At 44.9% G+C, this 21,542-nt stretch overlaps 1 protein-coding gene across 1 annotated transcript in view; it reads right to left on the bottom strand.

The window, feature by feature from the left end:
- Positions 1 to 21,542, bottom strand: part of LOC139264066 (collagen alpha-6(VI) chain-like) — a 217,589-nt gene that overhangs the window by 130,807 nt on the left and 65,240 nt on the right. The window contains exons 6-13 of the mRNA XM_070880164.1: positions 12,040 to 12,600; positions 10,128 to 10,703; positions 8,430 to 8,996; positions 5,493 to 5,836; positions 4,899 to 4,977; positions 3,412 to 3,557; positions 1,269 to 1,361; positions 511 to 564 (exon numbers count right to left, since the gene is read on the bottom strand). Coding sequence (XP_070736265.1) covers positions 511 to 564; positions 1,269 to 1,361; positions 3,412 to 3,557; positions 4,899 to 4,977; positions 5,493 to 5,836; positions 8,430 to 8,996; positions 10,128 to 10,703; positions 12,040 to 12,600 — 2,420 coding nt within the window. The remainder of the gene's footprint in view (positions 1 to 510; positions 565 to 1,268; positions 1,362 to 3,411; positions 3,558 to 4,898; positions 4,978 to 5,492; positions 5,837 to 8,429; positions 8,997 to 10,127; positions 10,704 to 12,039; positions 12,601 to 21,542) is intronic.

Here is a 21,542-nt window from a genome sequence, read left to right on the forward strand (position 1 = left end):
CTTTTAACAGGAGGCTTGCAAAGAAATGGAGCCTTCTTATGACTGGGTCGCAGCCTTCATTGCAGAATCTCCTCCAGTGGGGACTCAGACAGATCTCTGTGTGGGACTTCTCTGGTGCAACCACTTTTGTTTCTCCCAGAAAAACACAATTACAGCTTTAAGGGCTGTTGGCACTCACCTCAGTGACCTCAGTGCACGCCAGTGCATTAAGTGCATCATGTCTCAGTAAACTGCTCATACATACCGTGTAATTGTGTATCTAAATTGTTTTGGTTCCAAGAGCTATATTCTGTAATCCATTCAAACATGGGACGTGCTGATAATGAACAGGAAGGCTAAACATGTAATGAAGTGATAAAGTTTCCCTTTGCAGCGATGGGACAAACCCATAATAGTTTACTAATTAGGGGAGTTGTCTTCAATTCTTTACGATGTAAACCAGCAGAACTCGGATCTAAAACAAAAGCAACTAAAATTCTCTACAAGCCTTTTGAAAATAACCAAACTCACCTCAACTCCATCTTCTCCTGGATAGCCAAGAAATCCTGTTCGGCCTTTACTTCCCTGTAAGATCGACACACCCATCAAGTATTTAATACAAAAATAAAAGCATGTTGTTAACTTAAATAAATAACATCGGCATGCAAAAAAAGTTCTCTTAAATATTGTCATTTAATTGCAGATATTCATTTTACATTGGTATAAATTTCAATCTAAAAATTAAGGTCCTGAAATTCTGATTAAGGTGTAAGGTAGGGATTGGGGTGGATGGAGGGGTGGGGGGAATTAGAAAATGGACCATAACCTAGTTCTGCCTGCCCCCTCCCATGTCAAGGGGGAACTCCTGGGCTTCCCACCAACATACTTTTTAAAGGCCTCAGTGGACTGAGTGCCAAGAGTGGCATTGGTGCTGCTAAGGCCCCAGGAAAGTCTCTTCCAGCCAGAAGTAATCGATCTCCTCTGGAAAGCCCTGTTTATTTCCACTGAAAGGTTCTCGACATTTTCAGCTATCAGTACTCGCAGGGGTGTAACTGACGGTGTCCCAGTACTTTGGAATGCTGTCTGGTCCTGCTCCGTTGGATACATTTACTGCCCATTCGTGGAGCACTGCCACCAGTGAAGCGAGTTGATGGGAATTTCGGGGTTGAAACTTTCACATTGGATCGTTTTATAAAAGCGGCGAAATATTCACATTCATATTCCATCATTCTTGCATTTAATTGGAGAAAATGTACATTGAATCTGATTGGTTTTATAAAGTATCTTACCTGCGTCCCAGGGCTCCCCGGATCACCTCGCCTTCCTGATTCTGCTTCACACACACAATACACATTACAACACTGCCTTTCTGCAACGGTACTCTGGAAAAAAGGTTTGTTTGATTGACGTTGTGAAATTAATTCTGCTGCTACAACTTCAGGAAAAAGAAATCAATCCATTCGTGAAAGAAAAGAAAGCCTAGAAATCTGAACAGGCCCGAAAACGGGCAGGTTGAGGTGTCCTAGCGGCAGTAAAAGGATCGCAGGCGGCACCGTTATTTTGGTTCTGACGAAAGGTCATCGACCTGAACTGTTAACTCTGTTTCTCTCTCCACAGATGCTGCCTGACCTGCTGAGCATTTCCAGCATTTTCTGTTTTGATTTCCGCTAATTTGGTGCTGCCTGCTGATTATCATTATTGTGGTGTTCAGCCCAGCTTTAGATGTGCAAGGTCTCTGGGGGAGGGGGTAGGGGTCAGGACTCGGGGCCGGGATCGTGGGGACGTAGGGAGTGGGGAGGAAGTCAGGACATGGGGCCAGGATCAGGGGGTGGGGGGGGCGGGGAAGGTCGGGACTTGGGGCCAGGATCGGGGGGCGGGGGAGGGTCGGGACTTGGGGCCAGGATCGAGGGGTGGGGGGGCCGGGGTAAGTCGGGACTTGAGGCCAGGATCGGGGGGTGGGGGGGGGCGGGAGGTCGGGACTTGGGGGCAGGATCGGGGGACAGGGGGGTTGCGGGAGGTCGGGATTGGGCCAGGATCGGGGGGTGAGGGGGCCAGGGGAGGTTGGTACTTGGGGCCAGGATCGGGGACGGGTGGGGGGGCGGCCGGGAGGTCGGGACTTGGGGCCAGGATCGGGGGGTGGGGAGGGTCGGGACTTGGGGCCAGGATCGGGGGGTGGGGGGGCCGGGGTAAGTCGGGACTTGAGGCCAGGATCGGGGGGCGGGGTAGGTCGGGACTTGAGGCCAGGATCGGGATGCGGGGGGGGGCGGGAGGTCGGGACATGGGGCCAGGATCGGGGGATAGGGGGGTTGCGGGAGGTCGGGATTGGGGCCAGGATCGGGGGATGAGGGGGCCGGGGAGGTCGGTACTTGGGGCCAGGATCGGGGGCGGGGGGGGGGGGGCCGGGAGGTCGGGACTTGGGGCCAGGATCGGGGGCGGGGGGGGGGGCCGGGAGGTCGGGACTTGGGGCCAGGATCGGGGGCGGGGGGGGGGGGCCGGGAGGTCGGGACTTGGGGCCAGGATCGGGGGGTGGGAGGGGCGGGGGAGGTCGGGACATGGAGTCAGTATTGGGGGGGGGGGGTCGGGACTTGGGCCCAGGATCGAGAGGTGGGGGGGTGCGGGGGAGGTCGCTTCATGGGGTCAGGATTGGTGGGGTGGGGAGGGGAGGTCTGGACACAGGGCCAGGATTGGTTGGGTGTGGAGGGAGGTCTGGACACAGGGCCAGGATCAGAGGGTGAGGGTCAGGACTTGGAGCGGAGGAGGTGGTGGGGGGGGAGGCGGGGGAGGTCGGGACACAGGATCAGGATCTGTCGGGGGGGGGATCGGTTGGGACTCAGGGCCAGGATTGGGGTTAGGGGTGGGGGGGGTAGGGGGGAGGAGGTCGGGCCTCGGGGGGTGTTCGGAGAGGGCCTGATGGTCGGAGTTGGGAGAGAGGTTGGAACACTTTTGCCTTTTTTTCATTCGGCGCTGTTTATCATTTGTTTCCCCGGTGTAAATATCGCTGGCGATGGCTGCCACAGATGCACACCAAATTTGTAAGAGGTGGAGCAGCAAGCGATAGATCCTTTATTTGACTATGTTAATGGCCTAACACCTGCTTCAGGTGAAGGTAAACAACGCCTTTTTTTTGCCCTCACCAACGTAGACGGCAGAGATGCGAATGCTACTTTTTCCACAAAACCAGCCTTAACAACCACGCTCAGGTGCCGAATTTCAGGCCCAATAATTTGAAAATAGAACTTCACTGAACAGCAGATTCTTCACCAGTGTAAATTACCTGTTTAATGGACCAATATGTGGAACAATCATCAACAATAAAAAAACAAACTCCATCTCATCGTGTCATTGGATCTTTTTTGTCTTAAATTTCATTTGCTTAGAGAAAACCTACAGAATATTGAACAATTCTGTCTTGCTTTTCTAAAGGACACTTACTATTTGTTTAAGCAAAGCACTTCCAATATCCTCCATTTCAATTGATAACTGTTGTTTGTATCCAAATCCTCTTCCAAACTCAACAAGACGAATCTCATCAACATTCACAGCACCTTCCAGAGCGACAGTGATGAGTGAATCGACTCCTGTATTTGTAAAATGACCATTTTATTATTACACATTACTGTCGACAACTGAATTGACAGCAGTTATTAATCTATAGTAGAGCTGGCACATTGTGATCAAAAGAAAGTCATGAAGCTGAAAGGGTTTCATTGATAAAAATGGATTGATGAGGAGATGGGATTCAAGACTTTTAAATGCAGGTAGGCATGAATAATCTAGATTTATGCTGGTTAACTAAATTAAACTGTGTGTAGAACTGATGATGAGCATAATTAGAAAATTGCCAAGCCTAAAGTGAGGGTAGAGATGCAAAGAAAACTTTTATTCTCCCGGATGAATGGGTAGGTGGATCAGTAGGATAATGAGCAGGAACAGGGGCTCTGATTGATCATTCCTTCACCTCACTACCTGAAATCAACTAACTAAACATCGTGTAGAAATGTAACCAGGGACCTTCCGTTTTGTATGGTTTAGTGCTACACTCAGTAATGCCTCTACCCACTGGGCTGCTGGAGGTGCAATGGCCAAAATTACAGGCAGCTTGACATTGCTAACAACACAATTTATTACAGCTGTGTAAAATTGTTTATTGATAAGAAGATGGTGCTGATCCACTGTTGTATTGTGAAATGGTCTCCAATCAAAGCAACCAAATTGTCAGCATCATTTAAAATTAATCTGTGGTTAAACCTCAAAATGAATGGTCAAAAATGCAATGATTCATTTTTCACTTTTCAAAGTTGGTATCAAACTTTAATTCAATAGAGAAAGATCGATCGTATACTAATGACATCAAAGAACATTAATGCTGGTGACACACTGCTCACAATATTGAAAATATTCATTTACTAGTGCACTCATGAGTTGAGTTTTCAGTTATTCTGCTCAACAGATCCATTAATCAAGTGCACCAGTATGATCCAGTGTCATATGCCAATGTACTGTACCATAGAGTGGCAAGGCATGGATTCATGTTTGTGGTTGCTCATACAGCAATTGTAAGATGGTACTAAAGGGTAGAATGACCCCAAGAGGTCTCCTGATCAACCGCTGCAATCTCTCTGGGGTTTCCACAGATCTTCCACCAAAGTTACGACAGATAATCAAAAGATCCCCTGTAGAGATTCAGCTGACAAGGTCGGCGCATCTGCAAACAAGTCACCCTAGCTTACTACTGCACAACATCTAGCGATCAGTTACAGATTGATGTTAGCCGATTAAAAACTGCAGAGCGTTCGGGAAACCCATTCTTCCAGGTTTACTGTCTATGACTCCTCCTCACCACACCGAATATGACACCAAGATAATATCAGGGCCAATGACCCCAAAACAAGCCGCTTTGAAAATAAAGATATATTTACCATTTTCTCTGAGCGTTTGTGATGTTCGCTTGAGCTGATGCAAGGGATCATCTAATCCATCCGTGAATAATATCATCACCTACAGATCAATTATATTTAAACAGACCATCATTTTAATCATCTACACTTCAAAGAGTCATTTATTAAGAGACAGGGAGGCCTCTCTTGGAACGCTATGAGGCTGGCTCTTTAGCAACGGATTTTCAGTTGCTCACCCGGCCTAGTGCCCGAAGAGAGGTGTAGAACGCCCCACTCCACTCTCAGGACACAGCAACCAAATTTTTTGGCTGCCGTCGCAAACCATTTTCCGACACAAAATTTACCATCCTGCCGCCATTAGCACCCTAAGAAGCCTCCAACCTGATTTCCACCCCTAAAGCTGCTCAATAAATGCAAGCTCTATCTTTTTCAATCTAATGATGGGCCCTGATAAAGCTCACCAGCCACACTTTTACATCACATCTACTTCCTGTCCGTCTCATAATGATCTACTATAAAATAAGCAAAACAACTTTTATGTGTTCATTAAAAGTCCATTCTGTAAATGCACCAAAGATTGTTGTTAACAAAAGATTTTCCCACAGGAAACATTACCTTGACTTTTGAGGTCGATTCATTGAACTTCCTCAAAAATGATTCTAAATTCTTTGCATTTAACTTAACGCGACTGTCCGCCTTGATAGCTTGCAGGCCATCAATCAGTTTTGAATTGTATTCCTTAAATTGGGTTTCATGGACAATCCGGCCGATTTCATTTTGGATGTAAAATCCAACTCTGATTTTCAAATGGTAATTTGAGTCACAGCTGACCTCTAGAGAGGTGATTTGCTTTAAGATTTCGTCCAGCTTTACTTGTAGTTTATACTGACCAGCAAGTATGTTTTCAAATTGTATCTGATTTGAGCTTTCAAATCCCACAGCAACATTTACGGTGCAAGCTGGAAATCAAAAATAAAGATCAGCAAATGAAAAAAGGATTATTGACAATGTTTGCTTAAAGCCGTCACAATCGAACATGTTAGGATGGAAATGGTGGACCAAGTTATTGATGGGATGTAATGTCCAAACTCCTAAAATGGTTCCAGTGTCAGGAATGCTGAAGTCGAAAGCCTACCCACCGATTTTAACTACTCACTGTTGTACACCCGTTTCCCATCCGTTCTTGCCAACGTGAGGCCCCGGCCTCATTTATATTCCGTTGGTGATCGGCAGGTGCCAAAGGGATGCTCTGCTGCAGCTCATTTGATCCGGGAGGGCGGGAATGTTAGAGCCGTGGGGGAGGAGGGATGGGAGGCACTCTCAGGAGGACCCCGTATAGGCCCGTAGCAGTCCGGAGTGTCTATGTGTGCCGAGGAGAATCATTCCCATTCCTCCTGGCACCACCTAAAAATATATAAATTTCCTCGATCATTTTGTGAGCGGCCCTTTAAAGACTGCTGGTTAAGTCATTCACCTTTTAGTACAGCTAGGCCGAAATGTACTTCGAAATTGCAATTGGGGTCCGATGTACATCACAGGAATTCCATATTACAAGTAGCCTCCTAGCTGAAATGGGCAGGCACTCCAGCTGCTCATCACAAGACCCTGCCCAAGACTGTGGCAGCTGCAGGGGTAGCGTAAGCGAGGTGGCTGCTCATTCGTGGGCAAGGAAATAGAGATGTTGGCCCTTCTGGGTAAAGTGTCACCTGTTTGTGCCAGTACGGCTCAGTTGATAGCACACTCATCTCTGGCACAGCATGTTGTGCATTCAATGGACATAAACACATAGAGGGTCATTTCAACCCCCCAAAATGACTGGGTTTGGGTTGCATAGGAAGTTAAATATCAAAAATTTCAAACCCAAACCCAACTCTCCTCCAACCCGCCCACTTCCAGTTTTAACGGAAGTGGGGCGAGTGACGGCCAGCCAACCCGCTCTCAGGAAGTGGGTCCCTCAGTGAAATATTTTACTGAGGCAGCTGCCTAAGATCCAGCTTTAACACAGGCTGGCCGGGTTCCCAGGCCTCGGGAAACCCGACAACTGAAGGGAGGTAAGGACAGCTGGATGGAACAGGTAAGTGCCTTTCCAGCACTGCTTGTGGGCCAGGAGCAACACTCCCATCCTCTACTGTCACGTTAACTTCATCCTCTTCTTTTGTGAAGACAGATGCAAAGTACTCAATCAGTACCTCAGTAATGCCCTCTGCCTCCACAAGAAGATTTCATTTTTTGTTCCTAATCAGCTCCATCATTCCTTTAACTATCACTATATATATATATATATATATATGATACAATTTTATATCTTTGTAAAATATATATATTTTTTTATCTTATTCTGACTTTCTTACATCTTTTTCCAATTTCCCCCAGCAGTCTCTGTATTCTGCCTGGTTTTCAATTGTATTCTGTACCTGACATTTGCCATAAACCTCCTTTCTCTGTTTTATTTTAGCCTCTATTTTCTTGTCACTTCGGGAACTCTAACTTTGGATACCCCATCTTTCCTCCTTATGGGAATACACTTGGTTTGAATCTGAACTATCTCCGTGTTAAAGGCTTGTTCATTTACAGTTTGCCTGGCCATTCTTGGTTTCCAGTCTACTTGTGCTCGATCCCTTCTCAAATCACTGAAATTGGCTCTCTTCCAGTTGGGTATTTTGCTTTTCCCTTTCCATAACTACAATAAACCTAATTTTATCATCATTATCATAGGCAGTTCCTCGGAATCTAGAAAGACTTGCTTCCACTCCTAAAGTGAGTCCTTTGGTGGCTGAACAGTCCAATGCGAGAGCTACAGACCCTGTCACAAGTGGGATAGACATTCGTCGGGGGAAGGGGGCTGGTGGGACTGATTTGCCACATGCTCCTTCCGCTGCCTGCGTCTGACCTCTTCACACTCGCAGCGTTGAGATTTGAAGAGCTCAACGCCCTCCCGGATGCACTTTCTCCACCTAGGGCGGTCTTCGGCCAGAGACTCCCAGATGTCAGTGGTGATGTCGCACTTTACCAGGGAGGCTTTGAGGGTGTCCTTGTAACGTTTACACTGCCCAACTTTGGCTCGTTTGCCGTGAAGGAACTCTGCATTTGATCACTATATGGATGTTCTCCCACTGAAACACACTCCTCATGCCCCATTTCATTCCCCGGAACTAGATCCAGCATTGCTTCCTTCCTTGTTGGACTAGACACATACTGATTAAGGAAGTTCTCCTGTACACGTTTTATGAATTCTTCACCCTCCTTGCCCTTTACTCTGTTTTTTTCCCAGTCTATAGTGTAATTGAAGACTATTATTACTGCACTATTACTATTATGAACAATTCTGCCTTTTCTTCTTTCTTACTCACATACATCAGGATCTTTGATGCAAACCTAAATGAGAAGAAACAATCCATTTCAATTTACTAATAGAACCCTGTTTGGAAATAACATTTGATTCCCTCCATGGGTATCCAGAGATACGATGTATAGTTAACGAATATTGTCCCAGGCAATTTTAGTGCAACAGTGTAATTTTGAAAGCTGTACCACTAAGCAAATTTCACTAACCTTGTTCAGGTGGGGTGCAGATATTACGGACAACACTTCTTTTAATTCTATCTAATTTAGTATAGTTCTCAATATGAAATTTTCGATCTGCCGCTCCACTAATTTGAACCAGTTCATTTTCATTTGCTGCTCCAACACCAATGGCAAAAATATTGATGTTCTCTTTCCTCAAGTTGTTGGCTGGGACAACCACGCTGTCTTGGGATTCTCCATCTGTAATCACCAGGAGGTATTGAGGGACCCCTTTCAGCTTTCGACTTCCTGATGATGGTTCAAAGAAACCCTTCACAAACGACAGTGCCTTCCCAGTCAGGGTGTTTCCAAACTGTTGGGTGATTCTGTCAATTCTATTGACAAGTGCAGTCTGGGTACTAGTCTCATTCAGGTAAAATTCAACGACTTGCTCTGTGCTGTACTGGGCTACTGCAAACTGGAACTTTGATTGATCAAAACTTAACATTTGTATCATATATTTCAATACATTTTTCAGGCGGGTGAAGTCATCTGGGTCAATACTTTTTGATCCATCAATTAGAAAAACAATGTCTGCTTCACGAACTTCGCAATCTAGGATAGGAGAGCATAAACCATAAATTGGTGACATCAGCATTTTCTATGCTTCATTTCTTTAAACATTTAAAATTTTTGTCCTTTCCAAATAAATTTATAAATCCAAGTTTACTCTTGAATGCTGACGAGTAGTGGTACCACTTTCTTAGACCTTAATCATCTGAAAACTATTATTGTGACAATCCTGATGCAAAATCTAGGTGTTAAATTGTTGAGACTTGCTGTCTGGATTCAAACTGTAAATAACTGTAACACATAACAATAATTTGCATTCATACAGTGGGGCCGAAATTGACCACCGCCCGAAACATAAGAACATAAGAATTTGGAGCAGGAGTAGGCGATTTGGCCCCTTCAGCTTGCTCTGCCATTTAATATGATCATGGTCGATCTGATCTTGGGCTCAGCTCCACTTCCCTGCCCGCTCCCCATAACCCTTCACTCCCTTATCGCTCAAAATTCTTGTCGATCTCCATCTTAAATATATTCAATGACCACACGCTCCACAGCTCTCTGGGGCAGAGAATTCCACAGATTTACGACTCTCAGAGAGAAGAAATTTCTCCTCATCTCAGTTCTAAATGAGCAACCCTTTTATTCGTAAACTATGACCCCTATTTCTGGATTTCTCCAATGAGTGGAAACATCCTCTCTGCGTTTACCTTGTCGAGCCCCCTCAGTATCTTATATGTTTCAATAAGATAATCTCTCATTCTTCTAAACTCCAATGAGTATAGGCCCTACCTGCTTAATATTTCTTCATAAATCAACCCCCTCATCTCCAGAATCAACCTAGTGAACCTTCTCTGAATGGCCTCCAATGCAAGTATATCCTTCCTTAAATAAGGAGACCAAAACTGTATGCAGTACTCTAGCTGTGGCCTCACCAATACCCTGTAAAGTTGTAGCAAGATCTCCCTGCTTTTATACTCCATCCCCCTTGTAATAAAGGCCAACATTCCATTTGCCTTCCTGATTACTTGCTGTACCTGCATACTTTTTGTGTTTCATGCACAAGGACCACCAGGACCAGCATAACCCCTGACTCCACCATGGCGATTTTCTAATTCTTTCAAATTTACACTGATCTTTAACTTACACAAAATTTTCTTTCAGCAAATAACTTACCTGGTTTAACTTCATTACATATAAGCTGAGAAATGTTGTTGCCTAAATATTCCAAACGTGTAAAATTGTTAACGTAAAACCTATTCTCCTTTGATCCTGCAATCATCAGAAGTTCTTCTTCAATGGCTTTGTCGACACCAACGGCTAAGATATTAACATTGCTGTCTCTGATGGCTGTAGCTGTAGCATTTAGTCCTTCTACCACTGTGGAATCCCCGTCAGTAATGACTATTAGGAACTGAGGCACTCCGTCTTCCTTTCGTCCACCATTTGTTCTACTCAAAAGGGTTCTTGCATGTTTAAGGGCATCAACTGTGTAAGTGTCATTCAGTTCGCCTTTTAATTGCATGATTTTCTTTCGCACATCAGCTTTCGTGCTCTGATTATTCAGATGAAATGCAGTTTTGGGGTGGGTGCCAAACAACATAGCTCCAAATCGAACTCCGTCTGTGGCAACTCCGGTCTGGTCCACCAGGGTCAACATGAACTTTCTCATGCTTTCAAACTTAATGTCGTCAATGCTGTTAGATCCGTCTACTACAAATACAATGTCTGCCTTTTCAGTCCTTTTGCAATCTGCAAAATAAGAAAAGAACAACCAATGACTGTCATACAATGTCGAAGGAAACAAAGGGTTGAAATTCCTTGCCACACCTGCTGTTACTCTGGTGGAGGCTCCTGTAAATCCAGAGAGACACTATTGCCAGCACTACTACTGATGGCCTACTCCACCAGTAGCAGTGTGGAGGTGCGTGTGCAAAATTTCCAGTCTTGCACCTAGTGCCATGCAAAGTAGAAGCCAGTGTTGAGCTTTTTTGAGGTCCTGCGTGACCGCAAGGGTCCAAGTGGCTCTTGGTTTCCCTCAAGGTCTATGCCAGTCTGGAGGGAGCATCGACTGAGATGACTTTAGGCTCTCTTCATATCAAAGTCTTCATCTGACCGGACAATATGCCCGAATAGTGTCAATCACTGAAGACTGATGGTTTCATAGACAGTGGGTTGTGCTGTGTGCCTTCTGATATAGAGGGCTAGACAGAAAGGATACCTGTTGCTAATGTAATATATTATAATATAGTCATAGAATTTTACAGCCCAGAAGGAGGCCATTCGATCGATCGGCCTGTGCCATAACTTAGAGGGTACAAATTTCAAGAAAAACTGAACAGGCTATGTCTCCTTTCTCCATAAAAGACAAGGCTGAGGGGTAACCTGATAGAGGCCTTTAAAATTATGAAAGGGTTCAATGGGATAGACATAGAGAAGCTGTTTCCACTTGTGGGGAGACCAAACTAGGGGGTCATAAATATAAGTTAATAAATCCAATAGGGAATTCTAGAGAAACCTCTTTATGAAGAGAGTGGTAAGAATGTGAAACTGACTATCTGATGGAGTGGTTGAGGCAAATGCTCAATGATAATTCCCTATAAATGTGAAAAATAGCAGTACAGCTTCAAGAACATAACGAGGGACAGGAGTATCCCATGCAGCACCTGTTTTACATGCACAGTGAAAATTTGACACTCCAAACCGATTATGGGGCTTGAGCTTTCAGGGGTGTAGGTTTTCAGTACCAATAGTGCAAAGCAAGACTCCAGGTTCAACCCCTCGCAATATCAGGAGGAGACACCCAATGTATAGTAGCATTATAGAGGCTGAAAATCATAACAGTGGGCCCTATGGCCAATGAACCATGAAATAAATGGGGCAGCATACCCGTGATAGTATGTCATTGTTAATTACCGCAGTTCATTTCTATTGGTTACATAAATAGCTTCTGGGCCTTTCAAAGCTGTGAAAGAATTGTATTGCTAAGTTTTATCTGAGCAAGTTATTCTTGTTTGCTTTTTATAGATAGCGTCAGCAGATTCTTGGAACTCAGTGCATCAGGAAATTCAGAAAAACTTTTACCCACCTGCAGGTGGACTGCAAATCTCCCATGAAATTTTCTTTTCTATTGCATCCAGTTGATCAAAGTTTTTGACATAGTGAACTTTATCCCGAAATCCTCCAATTTCCAGAAGCTGAGTGTAGTTAGCTTTGAAAACCCCCACGGCGAACACGATGACTCCTTTGGCCCTCATGTCTTTAGCTGGTTGAAGGACCTCATCCTGCGATTCTCCATCGGTCATCACTATGAGGTATTGTGGGCTATCAGGCCGACCCCCTTTACCTTCATCAAAGTAGTCCGCTGTAAATCTCAGCGCACGACCTGTGTTTGTTCCCCCTCCCAACTGTTGCATGTTATCGATCGCGCTGTTTACATCAGCTTTTAAAGTGTAATGATTAAGTTGGAACATTAGTTCTGGATCTGTGGAAAACTGTATTACCCCAATTTGAACCTTATCTGATCCAACACTGATATTATCTACAAAAGCATGGATAAAGCTCTTCATTTCCTGAAAGTCTTCCTGCTTTATACTCCCTGATCCATCAATTAGGAAGGTGATGTCAGCTTTGTGGAAGATGTTGCAAGCTAAAGGAAAATAAAGCGCAATAAATGTTTTTAAAATGCTGTGTCTGTCAACAAGTTTAAATAAAACAGCATAGTAGCAATTACAAGTATTTTATCCACTCATGGATATATATCACATACCCTGTAGATTTTCTCTCCGCAAAGATTACTTCCTATAACAACCGTATGTCAATATTTATAATTACATTTCCTATCTAAACATTTGTAATGACACCAGAGGTAAGAAGGTTAAATTAGGACAGGTTGCATAAACATTACTTGTATTCCCTTGAGTACAGATGATTGTGAGATGATCTGATGAAGGTATTTAAAATGTTAAAAGGATTTCATAGGGTAGATACAGAGAAACTATTTCCTCTAATGGGGGAATCATGACTGAGGTAACATAATCTTAAAAGTAGAGCTAGGCTATTTAGAAAGGAAAGCAGGAAACATTTTTTCACACAGAGGGTAATGGAAATCTGGAATTCTCTACCCCAAAAAGATGTAGATTCTGGGATAATTGGAGCTTTCAAGATTGAGATTTTTGTTCGGTAAGGGTATCAGGGGATATGGAGCCAAGGCAGGTAAATGGAGTTGAAGTATAGATCAGCCATAATCTAATTGAATGGTGGAACAAGCTCGAGGAGTTGAGTGGCCTATTCATGTTCGGAAAATAATGGTAAAACTGTGTGAACAATTCACCATCACGGTTGTTTGATGAACCAATCAAATTACTTAAAATACTTTTAGAAAACAAAATTTCACGTGTCACTTTTTTTCAGAAACTGAGATTTCAGTAATCCAAAATAAGGTTTCACACAGTAAGAAAAATCAAAAAACTTGTCTGGAGTTGAAATTGTCCTGCTGTGTGCCTCCCATTAGCACCTCCAGAGGGCGTTAACGGGGCACAAATGTGTTTTCGCCCAGGGGGAGTGGGGGGCTGGGGGGTGGCGCTACCGGCTCCCGCAAAATTGCGTGGGAAGTAGAGGAGGCGCAAGACCCTTGGCCGCTGTGCCACCAGCGATTACATCATCATCATGCACAACGACCCAGTTTTGTCCCGCATTGGCAGTTGGGCAGCGCCCCATAAGGCTGCCGCGGGCAATGTCATTGCCAGCTCGTGGGTTGTGAACCGGGTCGCACTTCGTTTGGGGGTCGAAAGTTAAAGGGAAGGTGTGTGCGGCGCCATTTTTCATTTCCACTCGATTTACCAGTCCAACCTCCCTGGGTTTTTTGGGGGGGTCCATGCCACGATGGTGCAACCTGGCACTCCACTCATTGCCAAGCTGTGACCACGGCATCCCACAGCCCCGGTGGTCTACTGGAGGTCCCTCAAACCCGTGCAGAGCTCGCAGTATGCCCTCCCCTTTAAAGGAAGTGGACAGCCCAGTGACGCGCCAGTGCTACACGCTGTGCCCAATGGAAGGAGTTGGCAGAGGTAATTAGTGCCACCACTAGAACCAGTCGAATGGCAAGTCAATGTTGTAAAACCTTTCATGACTTCATCAGATAAGCCAAAATAAAAAGACTAACATAGCTCATGGGTTTGGGTGTGGGTGGGGGTTAAAACCGACAAAAATATTAACGCGTCAGGAAGCTGGCTCCAAGAGAGGCCGGTTATCTATTAACATCTTCTCATCGCCCAATTAGAGCAATATTTCAATTACTTTTAAATTTAACGGTGCAGCCATGGGTTTCCCAGGCTTCCTGAAACTCACCAGTGAAAGCAATTCCCACAATGGGAATTGAAGAGGCTGAATCAAACTCATGGAAGTACTGCAATAAATACTTACTACTCACAGTTGCTTCCTTACCTGCGAGAGGGAAAGGGTTTTTTCACAGCACTTTTGCTGAGAGTTACCTTTCTACACTTTGGAGCTTATCTCAATCACTTAAGGATGGCTGGCACTTTTGTTGCCTGAGATTGGACCTCAGACGAGGACCAGCACCAGCAGCTGCAGCCTGCTCTTGAAAAACCTGTAGCTGAACAGCAGAGAGGGGAGCAGCAGAGGGGGAAAGGCAGAGGGGTGCAGCTTGCAGGAGGCACTACCCACAACACTGGGTGTGGAGACAGAGGCTTTGTTTCCTTGACATGTCCAAACAGTAGTGTTTCAGGAGGTTCAGATCATCACATCAGGAGGTGTCAGATATTTGCAGCCTGCTCGAAGAAGCCCTGCTGCCTCGACCTGGTGGCCAACTGTTACCACTGGTGGTCAAGGTCACCACTTCCCTCAACTTTTTAGCCTCTGGTTCCTTCCAGGGCTCTGCCAGAGACATATCTGGGATCTCCAAGTCAGCGGCTCACAAATGCATAAGACAGGTGACTGACAGGTTATTTGTTAAGGTCGGCAATTATGTGAACTTTGCCTGCAATGCTGCCAATCAGAATGAGTGAGCGCTTGGATTTGCGTCACTGGCTGGCTTCCCACTGATGCAGGGCAACGTCGACTGCACACACGTGGCAAACCGGGCACCCCCAAATCAACCAGGAATATTCGTCAACGGCAAGGGCTTCCACTCCATCAATGTGCAGCTATTGTTAAACCACGAAAAAATATTTATGCAGTGTGCACCAGATGTGTGATTCAACAAGCCATCGGCATGCTGGAGATGTGCTTCAGGTCCTAGACAGAGCAGAATGCGCCTTTCAGTACGCACCGGCCAAGGTGTCCAGAATGATTGCAGTGTCTGTGCTCTGCACAACATCGCGCAGCAGCGAGGCTTGGACCTGCAAGAGGAACAAGGCGCAAACCTCAGATTCTCTTCAGATGATTCTGAGGAGGAGAAGATGAGGAGGAGAAGATGGGGATGAGCAAGGTGATGAGGGCAATGTACCACCAGCTGTTCACATTGCTGTCAGGGATGCCAGGGTCGCCCTTATTGTTGCCACCTTCACTTAGGTTGCAACGGCCACTCTTCCCGGCCCCCAGCCCCATGCCAATGATATAAAGCAGTCCTGAAAACAATCAAACACCTCTTGCACATCCGCCCATTGAATCCCATCAGTTCATGTCTTCCCATTCATCATCAAACAATGTAAAAGGCGACTTGTCACCCAGCAACCAAGAATGGGCAAGGCGGGAACGTGGGGCAAAAAAATGTAATTTATGTACTTTAACTAAACAATAGAAACTTAACAACATTATCACACACCCATGTGCATATCTTTGTGCAACTATAAAACTTTTCATTTCCTTTTCCTACCGCTCCTATGTGGTGCAACCTCTGTGGTTTCAGCAGAGGTAGAAGCAGGCTGCTCAGATCCCTGCTCTGACTGCTGAAATGCTCTAGGCTGACACCAGCTGGATTTTGGAGCCCATGAGGTCCCCGCTAAAGACTGTTCCACCTGCACCTGTACAGAGGGAGACGTGGCCATCGGGAGACTTGGGAGCATAGAAACATAGAAACATTGAAAATAGGTGCAGGAGTAGGCCTTCGAGCCTGCACCGCAATGCAATGAGTTCATGGCTGAACATGCAACTTCAGTACCCCATTCCTGCTTTCTCGCCATACCCCTTAATCCCCCTAGTAAATAAGGACTACATCTAACTCCTTTTTGGATATATTTAGTGAATTGGCCTCAACAACTTTCTGTGGTAGAGAATTCCACAGGTTCACCACTCTCTGAGTGAAGAAGTTTCTCCTCATCTCGGTCCTAAATGGCTTACCCCTTATCCTTAGGCTGTGACCCCTGGTTGTGGACTTCCCCAACATTGGGAACATTCTTCCTGCATCTAACCTGTCTAAACCCATCAGAATTTTAAACGTTTCTGTGAGATCCCCTCTCATTCTTCTGAACTCCAGTGAATACAAGCCCAGTTGATCCAGTCTTTCTTGATATGTCAGTCCCGCCATTCCGGGAATCAGTCTGGTGAACCTTCGCTGCACTCCCTCAATAGCAAGAATGTCCTTCCTCAAGTTAGGAGACCAAAACTGTACACAATACTCCAGGTGTGGCCTCACCAAGGCCCTGTACAACTGTAGTAACACCTCCATGCCCCTATACTCAAATCCCCTCACTATGCAGGCCAACATGACATTTGTTTTCTTAACCGCCTGCTGTACCTGCATGCCAACCTTCAATGACTGATGTACCATGACACCCAGGTCTCGTTGCACCTCCCCTTTTCCTAATCTATCACCATTCAGATAATAGTCTGTCTCTCTGTTTTTACCACCAATGTGGATAACCTCACATTTATCCACATTATACTTCATCTGCCATGCATTTGCCCACTCACCTAACCTATCCAAGTCACTCTGCAGCCTCATAGCATCCTCCTCACAGCTCACACTGCCACCCAACTTAGTGTCATCCGCAAATTTGGAGATACTACATTTAATCCCCTCGTCTAAATCATTAATGTACAATGTAAACAGCTGGGACCCCAGCACAGAACCTTGCGGTACACCACTAGTCACTGCCTGCCATTCTGAAAAGTACCCATTTACTCTACTCTTTGCTTCCTGTCTGCCAACCAGTTCTCAATCCACGTCAGCACACTAACCCCAATCCCATGTGCTTTAACTTTGCACATTAATCTCTTGTGTGGGACCTTGTCGAAAGCCTTCTGAAAGTCCAAATACACCACATCAACTGGTTCTCCCTTGTCCACTCTACTGGAAACATCCTCAAAAAATTCCAGAAGATTTTCAAGCATGATTTCCCTTTCACAAATTCATGCTGACTTGGACCTATCATATCACCTCTTTCCAAATGCGCTGCTATGAAATCCTTAATAATTGATTCCATCATTTTACCCACTACCGATGTCAGGCTGACTGGTCTATAATTCCCTGTTTTCTCTCTCTCTCCTTTTTTAAAAAGTGGGGTTACATTGGCTACCCTGCACTCCATAGGAACTGATCCAGAGTCTATGGAATGTTGGAAAATGACTGTCAATGCATCCGCTATTTCCAAGGCCACCTCCTTAAGTACTCTGGGATGCAGTCCATCAGGCCCTGAGGATTTATCGGACTTCAATCCCATCAATTTCCCCAACACAATTTCCCGACAAGATGTGCTCAAGGTGGTGATCTAAGCTATGGAAGTTACCTTGTGAATAAATGGCGATTACTTTTATCTCCAATGTTTAAGACACCATGAGAACTACCAAACTTGGCAAAAACTTGTTTCTGAAATAGGAATTAATAAGTTCAAATATTAAGGTAAATTGATATGAGTTGCTTTTTCGAGCACTCAAGAAGGGAAAATTCTCACTGAAGTTTAAAGGGATAATTCTTTACTAAAATAAACTGCTTGGGAACAATTTAGGTGGTCCTACTAAATGCTGTATATCAAGAGAAAAAGTTTGTGGGGAAAAATAATTGAAGATTGAAAAAATCTGTCATTACAAGACAATATGGTTGTTTAGATTTGTGATAAGTTTCAAATGATAAAAAGGACTCGGGCACAATATAGTTGGTTATAAAGAATTTTAAAAATGTTGATCTTTAATATTGTATTTAGGATAGTAAGGTTACTCCAGAGTTCATGAATATGAATAGTAATTAATGGGATGTCTACTTAAGATGCAAGATTGAAACAGGAAAATTACAGCACCAAGTAGGAATTTTTCTAACATTCTCGTGAAAGTTAGGAATGTATAGTTAAGAATAATAAATCGATAGCTTTCTCTTGGAGACATTTGTGTCATTGCCGATGAATTTTTAAAGAAAGTTGCATTGATAACCTGACCACTACCTGAAACATGCAGTGGAAGATGAGCAAAGATTCTAGACAATCTTTAGATAAGATTATCTGAAAGCCCAAGATGGCTTGCATCAAATGGCATAGAGATAGATACCGGTGTAAGAGTGCAGACGTGATTTGTTGCGCATGAGGCAACTTGTATGTGGAAATGCATGGTGAATTTGCACTAAAGAACAGGTCTCAAGACATACTGTGTTACTTGATAACAGAAGACATGAAATGGTTAATGTGGCTCAGGGAATTGTGACAATTATTAAAGCACTGATACATACTCCCATCGAGAAACTATCGAATTAATGAATAAAAGCGATTGAAGGTGTGTTTAAGTGAAAAACGATATAGATGTTAGATTGGGACAATTGAAGGCTAGGAAGAAATACATTTAAAATGAATTATCCACAATGAATGGATACGAGTAGAAGATATCTGGAGAATCTTTTAAGTCCATGACTTGTTGATTAAATGTTAAATTTCAGCTTTCTTTACAATATCTGTTTTGGTTGTTTGCATCAAATTTGCTGGAAATGTATATACTTAGTCAATGTGCTTGTGATTGTAAGACCATAACCTGGCATATTTCTAACAAAACACTCTCTTCCTCAGGCGACCAAAGGCTGCACTGGCACACTGAAGGCTGTGTTGGACCTCATCGTCGATGTCTGCTCTTGTTGACAGTAGGCTCCTAATAAGGATTTTCCTCAGTTTCTCCTTCTTACTAGACCCTCTGACCCCTTTTATATCCGGAAAGTTGTTTGTGTCCTCCTTCGTGAATACTGAACCAAAGTACTTGTTCAATTGGTCTGCCATTTCTTTGTTCCCCGTTATGACTTCCCCTGATTCTGACTGCAGGGGACCTACGTTTGTCTTTACTAACCTTTTTCCCATTACATATCTATAGAAGCTTTTGCAGTCCGTCTTAATGTTCCCTGCAAGCTTCCTCACGTACTCTATTTTCCCTGCCCTAATCCCTTTGTCCTCCTCTGCTGAGTTCTAAATTTCTCCCAGTCTCCGGGTTCGCTGCTATTTCTGGCCAATTTGTATGCCACTTCCTTGGCTTTAATACTATCCCTGATTTCCCTTGATAGCCACGGTTGAGCAACCTTCCCTTTTTTATTTTTACGCCAGACAGTGATGTACAATTGTTGTAGTTCATCCATGCAGTCTCTAAATGTCTGCCCATCCACTGTCAACCCCTTAAGTATCATTCGCCAATCTATCCTGACTGGGGGGTGGGGGCAGGGGGGGCAACTGACAAAGGGTGAGAAGCTGAAGTGCTTTGAATGGAGTCCCTATTTCCATGTCCCCTTTCACCATCACCCCTGTCATGGCCCAGTCACATTTCACTGCAATCACTGTGCTGGAGAGCACTTTGTTGCAGATCAGTGCGGCGCTGTAAGGACAAGGCTAAGGTATCTGTCATCCTATTTAAGGTGGCAGGCATATTGGCATCCAGGCAAAATGGCTGCACATCTGTGGTCAAGGCATGCTTGGACACATTTGATTGGATTGTTTGATGTTCCATGGAGCTGGTCACTCTATCCATGGAAGAACACATCATCACAAAGCCCTGCGACATCAACCCACTCATGCTGGAGGTGGACTCCTCCATTCTCTCTGCAATCATTGTCAGTGTGCTTGGAAAGATTGTCAGTGCATTGAACATTCTCTGCAGCTCAATGATTCTCCTGTGCATCGACTGTCTCACAGGTACAGCTTCTGTGTCCCGCTGAGCAGAGCTTGGAGAGGGCCGACGCAGACTCGCCACTGCTGTCCCTGCCACCACCATATGCTCTTCTTCACTTGTGAAATGTGAGTCACCAGGTGAAAACCCAACTATCTGTCTAAGTGATCCCAGAAAGTGCAAGTATCTACGTTGCTACATGATATGCATGAGACGTGTAATGGTGCACCCTCAGAAGGATTCAGCTCCTCTAACAATTCGTCATCCGCGACCTCCATCAGCTTCTGTTGCATCGTGAAGGTCCTGACGAAGATAAAAGACATGAATTGGTATTGGCAAGGTAAGAATGTTGCAAATTATTATTATGAAGATGATCATATTTCACTCACTGTTGACATCAAATCAACATGACTGAGTGCCGTATGACATGTGGGTTACTGATATTTAATTGTCTCACCAGGAAGCTGGGACCTCCCCCTCACCATCTCCGACAACCAGGGATGCCGAAACTCATTTAGCACCAGCGCCTCCTGCTCTGCTGGCAATTCCTTGGAGGGCAACTACCGGTTCTCTCCCTCACTCTCGTATTCTGTGCTCTTTTCTCCTGCAATAAGGGAAAGAACAGACGCATGAGAGAGTGTAATGGCATGTGATCACCCAACGGATGCAGTGCATTTGGTTAGGGTGACTATTGGGGAGAGGGATGCAATTTTTTTTTTTTTTTTTAAATTCGTAGCCAATCGTTCCAATTCTTTGTCAAATCACAAACGCCAGAGGTCACCTTGCACACGCCAAGGATCACTCTGCGCCAATGTTCTTAGCCAAAAGGCCTAGAGCCACTGCACCATTCCTGGAAGTACTGCAATACCAGGTTCGTGCCATGGAGGTGGATGGGTCAGGTCCCCCACACACCTCCGGGGAGGTGGATGGGTCAAGCCACCCCACCCACCTCCTGTTTCCAAAAAAGCAAGCATATACCTTCCTGATCCAGGGAGAACCACCCGGAGGTCATGGTGGCTACTCCCCTGTCAGGTCAGTTACGCATGATCTTAGCCAAATGATCTTAGCCAAAAGGCCGAGGATGAGGGTGAATGGCAGCGAGTGATGGGTAGATGGGGATGTGAGGAAGTGCATAGACTAAGAGGGAAGGGTGCACCTTCAAGTAAGTGGGTGTGAGCAATTGTGTGATGGACTAGACTTGAGAAGGCAGAGTGAAGAGTGGAGTGATGCACCCAGTAGGATGTAGCTAAATGTGCAACTGTGCTCACCTTTTCTTACCTGGCTAGATCATTAAAATGACCTACATCTACCTACAGTGGTTCCTGTACTGACTCCATGAACGTGGCCAATGCTCCTACTGCTCACCTCCTGAGCCACCTCCAGCTGCGCCTTCTTGATGTCACCAGCTGGTTTCTTCCTCCCACTGCTAGGAAAGAGTATCTCTCTCTGGCTCCTCATTGACCCCGGCATCAGATCAAGAGAGGCATCATCGAAATGCGGTGCAGCTTTGGATCATCTCAAATCCACTCATAACCTTTCTCCTCTCTTGTTTCCAGCTCCAACTTC

The sequence above is a fragment of the Pristiophorus japonicus genome, chromosome 5, assembly GCF_044704955.1.
Source record: "Pristiophorus japonicus isolate sPriJap1 chromosome 5, sPriJap1.hap1, whole genome shotgun sequence".
Lineage (NCBI taxonomy): Eukaryota > Metazoa > Chordata > Chondrichthyes > Pristiophoridae > Pristiophorus > Pristiophorus japonicus.